General features: G+C 44.6%; 1 protein-coding gene across 1 annotated transcript in view; it reads left to right on the top strand.

Annotated features, from left to right (window-relative positions):
* XPNPEP1 (X-prolyl aminopeptidase 1) overlaps positions 1-17798 on the top strand; it is a 35821-nt gene extending 18023 nt beyond the window's left edge. Inside the window, exons 9-21 of the mRNA XM_083441671.1 lie at positions 1088-1169; positions 1867-2077; positions 3438-3527; positions 4186-4236; positions 5098-5156; positions 6722-6799; positions 8280-8351; positions 11165-11225; positions 11913-11982; positions 13109-13282; positions 14626-14702; positions 15670-15768; positions 16474-17798. Coding sequence (XP_083297797.1) covers positions 1088-1169; positions 1867-2077; positions 3438-3527; positions 4186-4236; positions 5098-5156; positions 6722-6799; positions 8280-8351; positions 11165-11225; positions 11913-11982; positions 13109-13282; positions 14626-14702; positions 15670-15768; positions 16474-16602 — 1253 coding nt within the window. The 3' untranslated portion in view covers positions 16603-17798. The remainder of the gene's footprint in view (positions 1-1087; positions 1170-1866; positions 2078-3437; positions 3528-4185; positions 4237-5097; positions 5157-6721; positions 6800-8279; positions 8352-11164; positions 11226-11912; positions 11983-13108; positions 13283-14625; positions 14703-15669; positions 15769-16473) is intronic.
* Positions 17799-18821: the final 1023 nt, after the last annotated feature.

The following is an 18821-nucleotide window of genomic DNA, read 5'->3' as shown; positions in this document are numbered from 1 at the left end:
GAAGGATAACGCGTTGGATTTGATCTGGGGAAACTGCTCAGTAGGCTGTGGGCTTGTCTAGTGGCCTGCTTTCTGCAGGGCTTTACTGCGCGAGTGAGTTCACAGTGGCAAACATGTTTGCACACCCTCACCAAGCAGAGTTGAACTCCCTGCCCATCATCAGAATGACTGCCGGGGCTGGTGGTGTAGCAAAATGCTTGTGATCTCCTCTCTGGGAGCCTGGCTTGGCTTAGTGTGATATGTGAGACCGGTCTCAGTCTCTAGAGACAGATGTGAGTAATTCCTGGGTTTTACATTTTCAATAATGAGCAGTGAGCCGCTGAACCATTGGATGTTCTTTTGTTTTCGTTTATAATCCCAGGTGTAACCCGCAACCTGCACAGCACCTTGATTACGTTCCTTATCTCTTCCTGCACTTGGTCACAAGACTGAAACCAGTGCAGACTTTCTGGTTTTAATACCAGCCATGTTCCCTCTCCACCATCCCACTTCTCCTGCTTTGCTTCCCTCATCCTCCAGCCTGATAAAGCGATCTGGAGACCTTGAAAGTTTGCTCACTATTTTGTGGGTGGTCCTAATAAATACAGGGTCCCGCTGTGGATTTTCTACTTTTTCCTTATGGTCCAACTTGGCTTCCTTTGTACTTTGTTTGTCTTATTTTCTTGTTACCAAAAGATCTTCCTTGTGCGTAGTCTGGACTTCTAATGCCATCTTGTGGCAAAAGCCCCTTATTGTTCATTTAAGTGGTTGTGTTGCATTTCACTATGGATGGTGCTCCCCACTTAAAAAAACGAAAGTACAGTGATACCTTGGGTTACATACGTTTCAGGTTACATACGCTTCAGGTTACAGACTCCGCTAACCCAGAAATAGTACCTCGGGTTAAGAACTTTGCTTCAGGATGAGAACAGAAATCGCACGGCGGCAGCAGGAGGCCCCATTAGCTAAAGTGGTGCTTCAGGTTAAGAACAGTTTCAGGTTAAGAACGGAGCTCCGGAACGAATTAAGTACTTAACCCGAGGTACCACTGTAATGTTGAATTTTAACCAGGTTTGTGACACCGTCTTCTCCGTCCTTATTTTTTTAGGGCTCTTTAATCTCAGAGGCTCAGATGTTGAGTACAACCCGGTCTTTTTTGCTTACGCCATCATAGGAGCCAGTACAATCAGGTAATGGAAGTGGAGGCTTTCTCGTTTATTTTGCTCACATTTACCCTGATGGTCAACATGTGTATATATTTTCCTTTAAGAAACTGATTGGCTGAGTGGGCAAAGACAGCAGGTCTTTAAAAGCAATAGGCTGTAGCCTCTGAAGGGGAAGGAATGGCAGTGGTGCTCGCCTAGGGGTGGAACTGCACTCACTGGGAAAGAAATAGGCAGCAGTGAAGTCTGGGGAACTTTGAGTAAGCAGCAGCCCCACAAGGCAGCTGTACCTGCAGAGACATTACTGTCCATCTAGATCTCCCCTGACCTCGGTGCCACCTCACTCTGCTCCTTCCTATGGTAGCACTACCATATGTTTTTCACCTATAAGAAAGTCTGTGCCCAGATTACCAGTACCCTGCTACTGAGACCTGGAGAGCCAGCCAGCGTGGTGTAGTGGTTAGAGTGTTGGACTAAGGCCTGGGAGACCGGGGTTCAAATCCCCACTTGGCCATGAAGGGTGACCTTGGGCCAGTCACTCAGGATTGTTGTGGGGATTGAATGAGGAGGCGGAGAACCATGTGCGGCACCTTGATCTCTTTGGCAAAAAGGTGAGATGCAAATGCAATAAACAAAACGTTGTTCAGTCATTCACTCTTTATTTGATTGTGTGTCCCGCAAGGCTCAGGCTGCTTTTCTCTCTCTCTCCAATATATTCCTCTAGGTTGTTCATTGATGGCGATCGCATGTCCGATCCAGGCGTGAGAGAGCATCTGTTGCTGGACTCTGCTCAGGACCCTGAGTTCAGCATCCAAGTTCTGCCGTACGACTCCATCCTGACCGTTCTGAAGTCCATCTGTGACACCCTTTCTCCCCACGAGAAAGTTTGGCTCAGCGACAAAGCCAGCTATGCCCTGACCCAGGCCATCCCCAAGGTCCGTAGGCTTTGGCAAGGCAGCAAATTCCTCTCACCCGCCCCCCCCCAGCTCAGGTCTGCCGCTATGTACTTCCACTCGGGGCGGATGCTTCCAAGCTTCCTTCCGTGTGGGGCTGTTGCAGGCCTCTTGTCCTCTGCTGCAACGTGGCTTTGAAACCCAAGCCAAGCTCTCCATGGGTTGCTTACAACCCCTGTGGCAGGAGGAAATGACTAACTCATTAAAAGAATTTATCTGAAAGAGTGTCAGATTAGAATAAGGCAGGGATTTTGGGGGGAAAAAATTGGCCATGCAGCAAAAAAAACTACTTTTGTGGATTGGGCTGGAAAACATTCTAGTAGAGAGGAATAAAGAGGTTTTGTTCTCATCGTTTTGTTGGGGGACGACAACACAGAAGCCTCTTCCGACTTTCTGTGGGGAGGCTGTGACAAGACGCACCGTGAGATTTACTGTTATCCCATGTGAGGCATTTTTCTTCTTCACCTGTATGTAGAACATGAATATACAAACCTCCATTAGCTAGAGCAGTGGTAGCTCTTGTGGTGCCTTCAGATGGCGTTGGACTCCAACTCCCCTCATCCCTGGCCATTGGCCATGGTGGTGGGGGCTCATGGGAGTTGGAGTCCAACCACACGTATAAGGCACTCCACTGGCTACCCTGGGCTGCAGGAGCATGCCTTCTGTTTGAAATGGGCTCTCCTTTTTCTTTTTCTTTTTGCTTTCTGTGCTGTGTTACATACCTAACACAGAGTGCAAGAAGATTCTAAGGTACTTTTAGTTCAGTGTCACATGTATATGGCAGTGTTTTGGCACAGTCCGCAATGTTCTTTGAGACCAGACTTCGCTCTGCTTCCTGCTCAGCTCATAAAGTGGCTTGCACAGAGCTGGAGACTTTTCAGAGAGAACTATATGCAGAGGTGTGTCCGCTTCATGGAAACATAGAATTGTAGAGGGACCTCACAGATCATGTAGTCCAGCCCCCTGCAATGCAGGAATCCTATCTAAATACGTAGATCCATGGAATTGTAGACTTCAGATGGACCATCTACTGAACGGCTTAGAACTGTCCGAGCAGAATCGAGGGGAAATGACTGGAAAAGGTGCAGGAAAGGGCATGCAAAATGATCTGGTGGTCCCTTGTAAGGAAAGGCTACACTTTGCCTTTCATGCAGACAGAAGATGATAAAGGATGCTCTTGGCTTGCATGCACCCTTTCTGTCTGGTCCCTGAGGCTTGGAAGGACACGAAGATGTAGCTAGCCCACTTCAGCTTAGTCTTAGTGGCCAGACAACTCCAGGGCCAGCAGGCAGTTTGGGCTCCTTGCCAAATTGTATCTTTTCTTTTTTCTTTTTGGTCTTAGGCTCACCGCTACCTCACCCCCTACACTCCCATATGCATTGCAAAAGCTGTGAAGAATGCAGCGGAGTCAGAAGGCATGAGGAGAGCTCACGTAAGTGATCTGCCCAGTTTAGTGGCTCTTTTCTGTTTCAGAGCTGCAAATTATTAATTCTACCGAACTCTGCAATAGTTTTTGCAGAGTGAAGTGCAGAAGTTTCTGCTTGGAAGTAGAAATGTCATCTTTTTGCTACTGCCTACTAATAATATAATATAATATAATATAATATAATATAATATAATATAATGGGACGCAGGTGGCGCTGTGGGTTAAACCACAGAGCCTAGGACTTGCCGATCAGAAGGTTGGTGGTTCGAATCCCTGCAACGGGGTGAGCTCCCATTGCTCGGTCCCTGCTCCTGCCAACCTAGCAGTTCGAAAGCACGTCACGTGCAAGTAGATAAATAGGTACCGCTCTGGCGGGAAGGTGAACGGTGTTTCCGTGCGCTGCTCTGGTTCGCCTGAAGCGGCTTAGTCATGCTGGCCACATGACCCGGAAGCTGTACGCCGGCTCCCTCGGCCAATAAAGCGAGATGAGCGCTGCAACTTCAGAGTTGTCCGCGACTGGACCTAATGGTCAGGGGTCCCTTTACCTTTTACTAATATATTTCTTCCATTAAAATGTTTGGGGCCAATTTTGCAGTGGGTTATTCCATACAGGTGTGTTTCATTAATCCGTTTACCTTGTTTTTTCTTTTCCTTTTATTAACAGATTAAGGATGCTGTGGCCTTGTGTGAGTTATTTAACTGGCTGGAGAAGGAGGTATAGTTTTAAAGATTTTTACTGAGAGAAGACTGTTACTGTATACTAGAAGATTGCATGAATATAAGCTTTAGTATTGCTCATGGTAACTACTGATTACTATTGCCTAGAGGGACGGAAAAGCCACTGAGACTTTTAGGGGCTGTGAGGGCTGTTCATATTTCCACCTTGAGAGGAAATGATGACTTTTGGAGACTGTTTTTGCTTGCCTTGTGTGATCAAAAGAGGAACGGTGTACAGGAGAAAAATCATGGCAGAGATTGCCATAGTGGAATGTTACTGGAAAGCATCAAATTCTCTTCTGTTTTTTTATATGCTATATTAGTTTTCTCACAATGGCCATGTTCAGATATCACACTAAACTATGGTGCTTAGCACTACGTAAATGGGCCTGTGTGAGCATTGGATTCAAACACTTCCACCTCACTTTGCTTTTCCAGTGCAGCCACATGCAGGGTATCAGAAGATTTTGCTGCTGTTTGCCACCAATCACAGCTTAGTGGAATGTCCAAACTCAAACAAACTGTGTCTAGTCTTAACCATGGTTTATTGAAAGAAGTCAACTTAGGAAATCAAACTATAAAGCTGGTTTCAATATAGCATAGTTAAGATTAGCCACACTTTTAAGTTTTCCAATGTAACACTAATATTCAATAGCTGTAGTCTGCTGACGAGAAAGTACTGTTGGTTTAGCCACTGCTAATGTCGTTGAGCCCTGATATTGATGCCCAAGGATAGCATGGAGGGATGGGGAGTCAACAGTGGCCTCTAAGGGAAAGAGAGGGTGACTGGGCAAGATCCCATGAAAGCTACAACATGCTGTGTTTCCATTGTTGACCAGGCTGCCATCTTTTCTGTTAGGTTCCCAAAGGGAATATTACTGAAATAACAGCAGCAGACAAAGCAGAGGAGTTCCGTAGGTAAGAAGAAAGACAGATGTGGGCAGTTTCTGGGTCATTATAGTCACTGAAGTTTTATATAGACTTTGGGGAAAACAGGGTCCATTTGTTTTATTGGGAGGCTGCGGAAAGAAGGGGTCCGACTTCCAAGGCAGGCAGTTTAAAGAAGAGCAAACCTTCAGGAGCATAAGAGCATTGGAAGAGCCTGCTGGCTCAACCTCACAGTGACTAGCTAGGTAACTTTGAGGAAAGCCACAAGCAGGACCTGAGCATAAGACACTCTCTTCTCCCTCAAGTTTCAGCACCTGGCATTCACAGGTGTGGCTGACTCCTGGAGGGAGAGCATAGCCATCATGGCTAGGAGCCATGGATAGACTGATCCTTCATTAATTTGCCCAACCTTCTTGTAAAGCCATCCAAGATGGTGGATGCTACTGCCTCCTGTGGGAGGGAGTTTAACTATGTGCTGCATGAAGAAGTACAGTGGTACCTTGGGTTACATATGCTTCAGGTTACATATGCTTCAGGTTACAGACTCTGCTAACCCAAAAATAGTACCTTGGGTTAAGAACTTTGCTTCAGGATGAGAACAGAAATCGTGTGACAGCAGTGCAGCAGCAGCAGGAGGCCCCATTAGCTAAAGTGATGCTTCAGGTTAAGAACAGTTTCAGGTTAAGAATGGACCTCCGGAACGAATTAAGTTCTTAACCCGAGGTACCACTGTACTTTCATTTGCCTGTCCTGAATCTTCCAACATTTGGCTTGATTGGATATCCACAAATTGTTTCGAGAGAGGGTCCATGTCCTGCATAATTTCATGATCAAACTGGTGCCTTGTCTTCTCCTTGTTTGTCTTGCCTGGTTTCATACCTCTGTCTTAAACAAGCTCAGAACAAGATTGTGCTGTTCTTGGCCTTCAGGCTTATTCATCACATAGAATACTGTGCATGTCATTTTGGGCAACCCTGTATGTAAGACCAGATTAGCAGACTTGGCTAGGGAGTCTGCTGTTCATGATGTGGGGAAAGTACACTAACTCAGTATGTTTCAGTACTCCAGCTGATACTTTTTTGGATGAACTAAGAAGAGAGTATAGAGCAAGCTCTGGTTTGAGATCATCACTAGTCCAGTTCCCAACCTTCTTTTTTTGGGTGGTAAAATAGGACACATCTTTATAACACGTCTTCACACCATTGGTCCATCTACCGCCATATTGTCTATACAGAACTGCAGGGCGTCTCCAAGTTTTTAGAGGGCATTCCCAACCTTACCTGCAGATGCTGGGATTGAACCTGGGACCTCCTGCATGAAGAGCATATGCTCTACCACTGAGCTACAGCCCTTCCCCATACTTTAGGTTTGATGTTCATTGTCTTGCTAGAACAACTTGAGCAGGTTTTGGCCCAAATGGTTAATCGAGACAAACTGCAGGAAGACTCACCAGGCTGCTCATGAATGATGAAATCTCAATGAAGGGCAATGGCAGAAGATGAAAACCTTTGTTCTCATCCTTTGAGAGGCAGGATGTCTCCTTTCTGTAGAAGTTCCAAATGTACCTTTGCTCATTAAATTTCTCTTTTTTCCAGCCAGCAAGAGAACTTTGTCGATTTGAGCTTTGCTACAATTTCAAGTACAGGCCCAAACGGTGCTATTATTCACTACAAGTAAGTAAGAGCAACAGAGTCCTTGCACTGGACACTTCACTACATAGCTGGAAGAACCTAGAGCACCATCAAGTTAGTGTATCACTGTTTAGTTTAGATTAGGAAATGTTCGCTACTGTTAACCTTCAAGTTGGCTTCTATGACCAAATCTTTTCTCCAGGATCCCATTGCACTTGGTGTGGTCCCCATGCTAAAGGTAAAGGTACCCCTGCCCGTATGGGCCAGTCTTGACAGACTCTAGGGTTGTGCGCCCATCTCACTCAAGAGGCCGGGGGCCAGCGCTGTCCGAAGACACTTCCGGGTCACGTGGCCAGCGTGACAAGCTGCATCTGGCGAGCCAGAGCCGCACACGGAAACGCTATTTACCTTCCCGCTAGTAAGCGGTCCCTATTTATCTACTTGCACCCGAGAGTGCTTTCGAACTGCTAGGTTGGCAGGCGCTGGGACCGAACAGCGGGAGCGCACCCCACCGCGGGGATTCGAACCGCCGACCTTTCGATCGGCAAGCCCTAGGCGCTGAGGCTTTAACCCACAGCGCCACCCGCGTCCCCATGCTACCTGAGCATTAACGGAACTTCAGGGAATCACGTCAGTTGGTGTTATTTTCTGTCTAGTGATATAAAGAGAGTTTGTGGTTGAAGCAGCAGAACAATGTATCTTGTTCCGTAACCATCTACTGTGGATGTCCAAATTGTTTTCAGGCGGTTGGCTTCATGAAGATCGGTTGTCCCTGTTTGGCTAGCTTTCTGTTTTTTTCAAAGTTACTAATGAGAGAGTTTGAGGGGTGGAGGGCTGAGGTTATTTGCTGCTGCAGAATGCAGAGACTAGAGGATTTTCGTTTGTCCTTCTTTGCAAGTTTCTCAGGGATTGCATGATGTTGAGGCTGGAAGCGGTTTTTTAAAAAAAGAAAAGATCTTGACATCCACTGATTAAGTGAAAAATTTAACCTTGTCCCAAAGTGCAGCTTTCAGTGCAAAAACTGATAACTCTGCAGAATTTAGCACAACCCTAGTTGAAATAGTGGTTGAATGAAGTGCAAATACCTTACTTTATCTATATAAAAAAATTGAAGTGTTGGAATATTTCTTAGTGGCTCATAGACCTGTCTCCTGTCAGCTGTAGAATTTTCAATAGAGAATCATGTGATCAACAAGTAGGTGTAGATAACAAGCTCTTCCAGCCTTCTGATCGTCATTGTGAATGTGCACCAAATATTGTGATGCTATACAGCCTCCTATATAATTTAGAATAGTAAACACATGCTGTACAATGCTGAAGATGCCCTCAGACACATGATGCTGACCTAAATGGGCAGCTGATTTGATCCAACAATCCATGAAAATGTACTAAGGACAAATACACTCGGCCCAGAATTCAAAATTTAATTGTATAATTGAAGGAAGAACTTGTAATTCAGTCTGTTTTCACTCGCTGGTTTCAATGAAAAGGTGAGACAAATCATTTTTCTTTTCTTGAATAGGCCTACACCTGAGACAAATAGGACTTTATCCATGAATGAAATCTACCTCCTGGATTCTGGGGCTCAGTACAGGTAAATGAAGCTTATAGGCTACTTCACTTTGGTGAACTTACACTAAATCAAATCCCACCTCAGATATAGATTTGGTATGGAAAAAGACACAGCCTTATACTATACTTGTTTAAGATAAACACCATGGAGAAAATATGAGTCATAGCAATATTATTCTGGCAAGTTGGGGGCTGTGCAGTTGCTTTTTGCTTTGAAATAGTGCTATTTCACATTCAGTATCATTTTTTATTTAAGCTTAGAGTGAGTGGCTTGCTTCAGGCAACCTAGTGTGCTTGCAGAGGTGAGATTCAAAAGCTGGGGACTTACAGAAACGCATAATTTCTTAGCCACAGCAGCATTAAGATGAAAACTATTTTGTTCAGCAAGGAATGGAGCGGAGCTGATCTGTGGATGGAAATTGCTTCTTTAGAACTGGGATGGGGAGCTTGTGGCCCTCGAGATGTTGTTGGACTACAACTCCCATTATCCTTGACCATTGGCCATGCCGGCTGATGGGAACTGGAGTCCCATAGCACCTGAAGGGTCACAGGTTTTCCCTTCCTGGCTTTAGAGGCTTGGCATTTTTGTTTTTTTGAAATTTTAATGGCCCCCTGAATGGGAACTGTGTGGATAAAACTTGTACAATGAGAGCCTTCTTCTCAGGCAGCCTAATTATCGACTTCCTCGGTGCCACATTGTGAAGCAGTCACTTGAATATAATGAGTTATGCATCCATGACATTCCCTAGGCTGTGGGACAGCAGGGCTGAACTGGCTGATGTTGCAAAGTTAACTCGAGAGTTTTTAAAGTCATGTGCTAGGGCAGAGTGCCTGGAGAGAGACTTTGCACAAATCCTGCCTCCCCCGGGGGAAGTTCTCAGGGTCCTGATTAAGTCCTGTTAATGTCAACAGAGGTTGTGGAAGAGAAGTTATGAATGGATTGTGCTCTTTATTTTCAAAAGTATGGATAATTTGGGAATTCTCAGAGAGATACAGATCCCTTGACTTTTTTTCAGCACGGTACATATAGTTAAATTAGATGCTTGAGCAAAGCTCCATGACCTGTAGGACCATAGAGATGAAGGAGGCTTCCTTAGTCAGTGATCCCAACCCATTAGATAGAATTTCTTGATGAACTTGAAAACCTACTTTGCACCAGGACAGTCTAATGAAATTAAGTGTGCATTGCAGTTTCTGAACTCTTTCAGACTCTTAAGGATTTTCCACTGTACCTGCCTTTTTCTTTTCTTCCCCATTTTTTTTAAAGTGTCGCTTAACACCCAGCCTGCAGAAGAGGTTCTGGAGAACTTGAAATATTTGCTCACCCCTCTGGACAGGGTAGAGGAGTTATGCAGGGGTCCTGATAGCTTCCAACCCCCATGGATCAATAGAAATCCTGCTTGACTGGCTTTGAATACTTCCCCAAGCGCTGCTCACATGTTCTCCAACTCACTTTCCCTAGTGCTGTCCTTGGAAGGTTGATTTTTGTTCCTTCGTGCTTCACGCACAGAGCTGCAGGATGCACATTTTGCCCTGATTTTTACTGGTTTGGCAGGGTTTATTTCCCCTGTTTTTGTTGGTTTGATGTAAGGAAGTGTGTCCTGCTTTTCTCATCCTCTGAAACATGCCCCACAGTACCAAATTATGTATCATTTATGAAACACAGCATCTCAGAGCCTTGAGTTGCATCCAGTGACTTCAGTTTGTACGCTGGCAGAGCTAGCCGGGGGGAGGGGGGAGGGAGCAGAGGTCGTTTAGTACAATCTCTTGTGCTGGAGCCAAATCCTTTGTCCCTCAGCTTTCCGAACAGCTTGCCCTGTGCAGAGACAACAATGCAGATGGTTATCCAGATTGGAATGTTCCATAAGCAGAGAGCAGGAGGAACCAACGGACACCAGCGCCGGGATAGCTGGAGGGATAACAGAATAGATTTGTTGGAAGAGAGTTCATTTCCTCTGAGCTACAGTTACAGATTCCGCTTGACATCTCTCCAGTGGCCTTGCAGTCTGTGAAAGCTTACTTGAGCATGCATTAACTAGAGAAAAGTTGGGATAGGGCTGGAGCCAGCTTCTAGAAACAGCATAACTAAATAGATTATACTTTGAGGTGTGGCAGAAGACACCTGGATGTCCATTGGCTAGCTGATACCTTATCTCGGGAGGACGGAAGAAACCATCTGCTTTGGGGCTCTCTAATTGGGAAATCTCTTGCTAGCAGGTTTGGAAGGTCACAGCTGCCACGACCAATTACCCGTCTTGTTATTCCACCCTCTGTAGGCATACCTTGTCCTTCCCCTGCCCAGTGAACTTCTGCCCGTTGATTGCTATTTCTGCACTTTAGATTCCAGTAAGAAGGACAAGGCCCACAGAATATCTTTCTGTGTGAGCTGATTGGTGGGCAATGGTCTCCTGGCGTTTCCATGAGGAAATCTTGACCTGTTTCATAGCCTATTTCGATGCGACTCAGCAAGACCAGTAATGGCCATTCTTGTTATAGCTGAGCCTTACCCACTGCAGAACACTTGGAAGAAGCTCACAAAATTTTGCACTAGGCTGGCTATAGCTTAAAGTATATTCTTGACTTTTCCGGGAAGTGCCATAGCTCAGTGTCAGAGCATCTGCTTTGCCTGCTGAAGATCCCAGCTTCCGTCCCCAGGATATCCAGGCAAGACAGCGAGAGACCCCTGCCTGAAACCCTCGGGAGTTGTTGCCAGTCAGGGTAGACATCACTGAACTAGATGGACCAATGCTCAGATTCGGTATAACGCAACAGCCTATGCCTCCACCTTTCTCTTTCGATAGTTAGAATATGTTTTTCTCTTTCTCTTTTTGGAAGGGATGGAACTACAGATGTGACAAGGACAATGCATTTTGGCACCCCAACAGCTTATGAAAAGGTATGCAAGAATTCGGGTTTCATCGTTGATTCTCCCCAAACAGGTTGCCTTAGGCAATTTTAGATACAATAAGCACTGTAGGTTTGTTTGTGTGCAGATTTCACTTACTACAAGGACCGTGAGATGATCAAGTAGCTCTGCTTGACACCAACCCCCCCCCCCCGAAAGTCAAGGGTGGCCTTATTGTCCCTGGGCACCTGCAGCAACTCTCCCTCTTTATGGGTCCTGGTTTCATCCCTCCCCCCCCCCCTTTGTATCTAGCAATTGGGAACCTTTTGGATATTCAGTTTTGTGGCATTATTTTTTCATAATCAAAACCACCTGAATATTTATAGAAGCAGCGTTTTCTCCAAAGCGGGTGGGGTGGGGCAGACGTTCTGGATGCCAATGTGTACAAGACCCAATTAAAACACCTGGGGTGTAGTCCATATGTAAGCTGAACATCTAAGCTCTGACCACTGCTAGAAATTGCCCTTTATTTCACCCCTCCCTCCCTGTACACATACACATCTTAGGGAGATGAGATATACACTGGTCGCTTTTACTATCAAACTGAGCTGCTGCTTCAAATATATTGGCAGACCCCAGTCCAGAATTCTTTATGCACTTGTTCTAGGTTGCAAGTGACTCGTGGGCCAGGCCTTCCAATGCCTTCTGTTTTGTTCATCGTCTTCCCTTTCCTTCCAGGAGTGTTTTACCTATGTGCTGAAGGGTCACATAGCTGTCAGCGCAGCCATATTCCCCAATGGGACCAAAGGTTGGTCAGTTTCCTTTTCCTCTTCCTCAGCTGCAGTGGCACTCGGAATCAGATTTGCATTTTCTCTGTTATCTAGTCATCAGGCCTTCATGAGGGAAGGGTTTAACGATGTGGAACTACATCCCTGTATAAAAGTAACTTAGGATGAATAGAATTGCCACGGACCCAGATAAAGTATATATACAATCTAAAGAAACTTAAAACTAAAATTGAATATTTCCCTAGCAAATCACAACAATTCCCCTTTAAAAATGGGGTTCCTGTTTTAACATGTTAAGTAAAATAAAATTGAAACCTGAAATTTAAGCCTGAATAAAATTATATGGAACCTGAATGAAAGAGTGTTAAGAAACTTAGGAACATAGGAAGCCATCTTCTTTCTATGGAGTCAGACCATTGGTCCATTCAGTTCAGTACTGTCTGCACTGACTGGCTGGCAGCTGTCTAGGATTCCAGGCAGAATTTTCTCTCAGCCCCGCCTGAGGATATGGGGGGTGGGGGTGGCCTTGGGACACAATGTCAATACTCAAGCCCTGAGCTATGGCCTCTTTCCCCTCAATTTACAATTCTGAATCTCTCAGGCAAGACACAACATTATCCCTTAAAAAAAATGAATAAATTATGCAGATAAAAGGGGTATCTGCATTGTTCCCTCAGCATAGTACACAGAAGGAAAGGACACGATTATCTACACATCACACAATGGTCAATTGCTTTATCCGAGAAACTAACTAAGAGAGTACATGCCCCAATGATGCGACTGATACAGATGATTTTGCTGAAATACGGCATCCCTTTATAAAGTATCCAACTGAACTCTCTGATGACTAGCATCCACTATATATGCATATAGATTTATGGGGAAATTTGTTGTATGAATTAGTTTTTGTTCTGGGTGAGTGGGAAACCAATTGTTTGGATAATATTATGGTCATGCTTAAATCCTGTTTCCAAAGGTGGTTTTTTTTTTTAAAAAAATCATAGTATATAAAGGACAGTATAAAATTGTATGCACATCTTTTTCAACCTGCAAGTTCAGGATATGACTGTCAGAAATAAGGCTGCTTGCTTTCTGCTCAGCTTGTTAATATATTGTGGACCTGCAACTTCCTTTTGTGTCTTGTAGGTCACCTCCTGGACTCCTTTGCACGCTCTGCACTGTGGGACCAAGGCTTAGATTACCTGCATGGCACAGGACATGGAGTTGGGGCTTTCCTAAATGTCCATGAAGGTCCATGTGGCATTAGCTACAAAACCTTTGCAGATGAACCTCTGGAAGCCGGGATGATTGTTTCTGATGGTAATTAATTTGTTCCCATTGACTCATGACTCTTGTTACATGAACTAGTGTCTTCTGCCTCTTTGGCTTTTAATATAAGAATTTCACGTGATCCTCTTGGCTCTCTAGGTTGTTGTTTCTGGGAAAGAATGGGAGGGTGGCACCTCTCCAGTCCTTAAATATCAACAATGATTATATTAATACATAGCATTTATATAGTGCTTGCAAGTGTCCAAATATATTTGAATCACGGACTCATAGAATTGTAGAGTTGGAAGGGACCAAAAGATGCATGTGGCCCAACCTCTTGCAATGCAGGAATTATTTGCCCAACATGGGGCTCAAACTCATGTCCCTCAGATCAAGAGTCTCATGCTGTACTGACTGAGCTACCGGTTTGCATGCATTGATCTCAATAACCCTTACATTCCTGTATGGTAGCTCAGTATTATCATCATATCAGGAGCAGCTTGCCCAGTGGGGCATCAAACAGGCTTTTAACACCTCCTAGCCACCCCCCTCCTGGTAAGCACCAGTAACTCCATGATGAAATGAGAAAGAAACAGTTAAACAAACAAGAAATTAGACCCGCTTTGAGGAGGAAGGAAGTCTATTAGAATAGAATAACAATTGAAAATTGAAAATAGGGTAACATAAGTCCGTGTGTAAGAGCTTTCAGATTTATGGTTATTTGTTTGTCATTTGTTTTGTGTTTTATTTTTAGTTTGTTTCTTAAGTATCATGTTTTTATGTGTTGTAATAAAAAGTTAATAAAAAGCATAATAAAATAAAGTAAAGTAAAGTAACTCCATCTCCAGGAAGCTGCTGCTCTGAACTACTCTTGCATCATTTTATAGATGAGAGCCTGAGAAATGGTGCCTGAGCTCACCTAGCAGTGAGTGAGATTTGAGGCAGGGTTGTCCCTTAGCTGTTATGGCAGCAGTTTGTCAGCCCAGGATGTATGCATTAAGGTCTGATTTTACTGGCACAAGCATTCAGAAGATTTGGTGCACATTATCTCTTGTCTGCCATGTGAATTTTGTGGGGTTTTCAGGCAATATTGCTGTTCAATGGCTTTGGTTCTGCTCCTGTATAAAAAAATCATCCATCCTGGTTTCCTTTATTATGGTGCTGGTATTTTCACCCCCAAGTGCTGCCTCACCAATGCAGCCTCTGTGACCAAGCCATAGAAGAAGCCTTTACTGCCTTTCTCTACGAAAGGTGTATATTTGTCTTTGGGTGTGATATGGAATCTTCAGGTTGCTTGAACAGAAAAGCTGGGCCTTACTCCCAAGGTTGTTAGGGGGTTTGCCCTTTGGGGAAAATTTTTCTAACAGTGTTCCTGGCTAACTTTGTCTCTGCAGAGCCTGGTTATTATGAGGCTGATGCTTTTGGGATCCGAATAGAAAACGTTGTCATTGTCGTTCCTGTTAAAACCAAGGTGAGAAGTTCCTTTGCATGTCTGAGAGGAGCGATGCCTCCTTACTGTGACTTGTGAGCACAATGTCTTTCCAATGGGGAGTGAACCTGCCTTCCAAATGTCATTGGCCATCATGGTCCATCGTCCTTTACAACTGGCCATGCTGGCTGGGCTGATGGCAGTTGGAGTCCTCCTGCATCTCAAGGGCTACAGGTTCCCCACCAATGATTTCAAAGCCACAGCTTTTCCATCTTTGCACTGCTTGGTTGTTTCTGCCGTCCTGGAAGCTGAAACATAACTTTGGAAAGTATCCTTAATCTTCTATTAACTTTCTTAGTTGCTGATGAAAGGGAGTTTTTATGTAGGAATGAGAAACGTAGGAGAACATTGGGTTGAAACATGGTATTTGGCACAAGATGGCCAACCTTCACATTAGGACCTTCAGTGGTGTTCAAACTTTTTTCAAAGAGGGCCAGATTTGATGAACTGAAGGGCTGAGAGGGCCAACCAAAGGACCAACCTTTTTTTAGGATTGAAGTTGTTGAGGTTTTTTTAAGGATTTTACCCAGGAAATAAACTGCCACAGGGGCCAGATTAAACCAACCGGTGGGCCGGATCATGCCCCCAAAACAGACTTTAGACATGCATTAGGTTACTTGACTGAAAACATTTTTATAAAGGTGGTGTGAACAAATCTAAATTCAGTTTTATGCACCAGGGACAGTTCTCCAGAGGGATGGATGACATGTCTGGATTTGCTTAGTTGAACTCTCTCAGAATATACCCTCAGAATATACTCTCTCAGAATATACCCTCAGAATATACTCTCTCAGAATATGCCACCGTTCTCCAGTTTTCTGTCATCTCATGAGAGTTGGAGGACACCAGAATGGGGAAGGCTGCATTATGGGAAATCTGTGATGGTGAGAGGGGCACTTTTACTCAGCTAGAAGCTTTCTCCAATGACTAGGATATTTTATCTCCGTAGTATAACTTCAGCAACAGAGGGAGTTTGACGTTTGAGCCTTTGACCCTGGTTCCCATTCAAACCAAAATGATAGACGTTGATTTGCTAACTCCAAAAGAGGTAAGGAAAATAATAACTGTGTTGTACAACTTGAGACTTTTACTGTGAGGACTTGAAATGCTTGGTTTTCTTCCCCCTCATTTCCAGACAGACCAGGTCTTGATGAAAACCGCCATCTTAGTACTTAGCTGTCTTAGTTTTTACAGCCAAACCTGTCGTGGTCTATTGCCAAACTTGACAGGATGATAATACAAGTGGCACCGTGGTTATTTTGGGGATAGAAGGTGGGGAGAGGAACTCCCAGATTTGCAAATATTTCAGAAACTGAGTGAAATTCCGGGGCATTTTGCCATTGAGGTTGTTCTGTAGTGATGCATTCATATGTATCTTATACTTGCCATGAAATCAAGAGCTGAAATTTAAAGACAAAACAGAAACATGCTTGCTGGTACTCTTCCTGCCCAGCTTTTCTCTGCGCATCATGGTAGAGGGCATGGCTAGCTGCCTGGAACACTGAACCTTCCACGCTGCAGCATTTTGTTGCGGGTTCAGCTTGCCCTCACAATTGCCGTTGACCTCCAACCCTCCAAAAGTAATGCACAAGGGACTATTGTATTCAGCTGCACTTCCCCATAGACATCAGTACACAAAGGGCTGCTCTTCTCACTTCAACTATTTGAGCTTTTTAGACATATATAGTCCCTTTCCCCCTTGCAAGTAGCATTCACAGTGGCTGAAGATCAAGGTGCTCTCCTTTCTTTTTAGTGCGACTGGGTGAACGAGTACCACAGAAAATGCCGAGAGGTGGTCGGGGCAGAGCTCGAGCGACAAGGACGGCAAGAAGCTCTCCGGTGGCTCATTAGGGAAACGGAGCCCATCTCCAAGATGCACTAACAGCAGCGCACATCCTCTTTGTGTGTCTATGTGCGTTTCTGCGAGAAAGTCATTCCTTTTCACAATTGCAAGTGCAGTATTGGTTCGGCTTTACAATAATATACCATGCCTGGGGAGGGAGAGTGAAGTGGGGGGAATGTGAAAACCTTTTCATATCGATCAGGAGAGAACTTGGTGCTGGGGCTGGGTGGGAGTGGATTTTTTTTGGGGTGGGGAGGGGATTTCTTTCCTCATGATTCTTTTATTATTATTTTCTTGATAATGAGCAAAAATAAAGTGGGAGCTATGGAGTCTGTATCTTACGGAGAAGATAGGTCAGTGGAGAAGAACAGGAGGTCACTGAAAACTTGCTGAATCACTGGATTCTATTGTTTATGCAACCGCCAAGCTTGTGCAGCTGACTGAAAACTACCTGGGAAGTGTGCAACGTGATGCAAGTTACTGGTTGCGATGTCCTGCCAAAGCGCTGCAGAGAACAGGGCTATGCATCAGGTGGAGATGCGTAGTAAAACGGGTCTCCTGTAGGGGCCTGAGAACAGGTGTTCCCAAGGACCCTGTACTGAAAACTTCCAAAGCCTTGCTTTTCTGCATTTTGCACCTCTCAGAAATGCAGCTCGGAGCAAGTTCACATGTACACAGTGACTGCAGCATCGTGTTATCTCTTGGCTGCTGTGAAGTGCCCCCCCCCCCCCAGCTCAGTCCTGTGCATGTCTACTCTGAAGAAAGTTCCACTGTGCTCAGTGGGTCTTACTTCCAGGTAAATGCACAAAGATTTGCTGCCACAGAAGAGAATGTCCAGATAGTCCTGGCTTACCTTGAGCAAAATTATTTTTCAATGGATGCGGTTGTGTGTCATTGAGCAATAAGTGATGGGGAACGGTCCCTTCTTCTACAAACCAACCCCGACTTGCAGCGTCTGTAAGTTGCTTCTTGTGATGAAAATCGTTTTGGACACCTGCAGTGTTTAAGCATGCAGTATAATGCAATGGTAGCCACTTGGGTTTTTGTTTCCCCCCAGCTCTGAGGGTGTGGGCTCCTGGGTGTGACCATTAAGCAAACAATAAGTGTTGAGGATGGAGAATGTTGAAAAGCAGCCTTGATTGTTTTGAGTGAACCTTTTACACGGCTAGGAACATGTCTTTGCTCTACCCACAGTCAAAATCTGGAAGTGCCAATAAACATCATATACTTCTTTACTGCTGTGTCCAATTTCACAGATTTCTAAAATACCACAAATACACCCCAAATTTCTGCAATGGGAGCACGCTGTGGACTCTTAGGCATTTTTTCTTAATTTAATGCAGTCTGATTGAACAATGTGAGAAGCTTTGGAGGTGGGAGTAAGGGCTTTAGTCTTCCTTAGGATCAGAGATCTGAATGTGGACTGTCTACTCTTTCACTCACGGATTAGAGTGGACACGTAAAAGTTAGATCTAGTTTGTTTATTTGTTAACATTGTTAACTCACCATTCTCCAAAGAGCTCTGGGGGTTCTGTCAAGTCCATCCTTCAGTCCAAAGATATAAACCAGGTAGCTCTTAATATTTCTGCAAAAAAAGTGTTTCAACTGGGAAGTTGGTGCTGAATTGCTCTTGCCTTGGGCCACTGAACAAATATTCAACATCAAAACTCTACTCCATTCCAGCAATGGGGAGTGCCAGGACAGAGCACACCCACACCCACCCACAGGTAAACGGGGGGAACAACTTGCTGCAAAATATTTTTGCATACACAGTTCTTTTCCTTCCATTTTATCTTCACAACAACACTTGAGAGGTTGGATAGGCTGAGAGAGGAGGACAGGTCCAAGGTCATCCAACCAAATAGGGTCATTGCTGTATGGGGATTTGAACTCGGGCCTCCCTCATCCTATTTAGACATTTTAACCACTGTATCACCTGGGGTCTCTTTGTACTCCAGACCATGCACTTTCTATATTATTGAGCCCGGTCTGAATCTTTAACAGGAGGAATTGCTGCATGGGCACTAAATAATGAAACGATGCTCCTAAAATAATGGCATTCCAGACAAACACTCTTCAAGCAAATCTTTGTTAAGTCTCAGTGTCATTAATTAAAAATGGAACAGGCTCTCGCAGTCCTTAAGAAGTTAACAGTGACCTGTCTTTTGCTGTATTTCTTCTGCTTTCTGTTCATGCAAATCCTCTTAATTGTCCCTCACGGTGGCAATTTGCTAGTGTGGTTGCCATAGTCAGGCCCA

Source organism: Podarcis tiliguerta, assembly GCF_965153285.1.
Source record: "Podarcis tiliguerta genome assembly, chromosome: 5".
NCBI lineage: Eukaryota > Metazoa > Chordata > Lepidosauria > Squamata > Lacertidae > Podarcis > Podarcis tiliguerta.
Note: the sequence above shows the minus strand (reverse complement) of the source record. Positions and strands in the feature narration are given on the sequence as shown.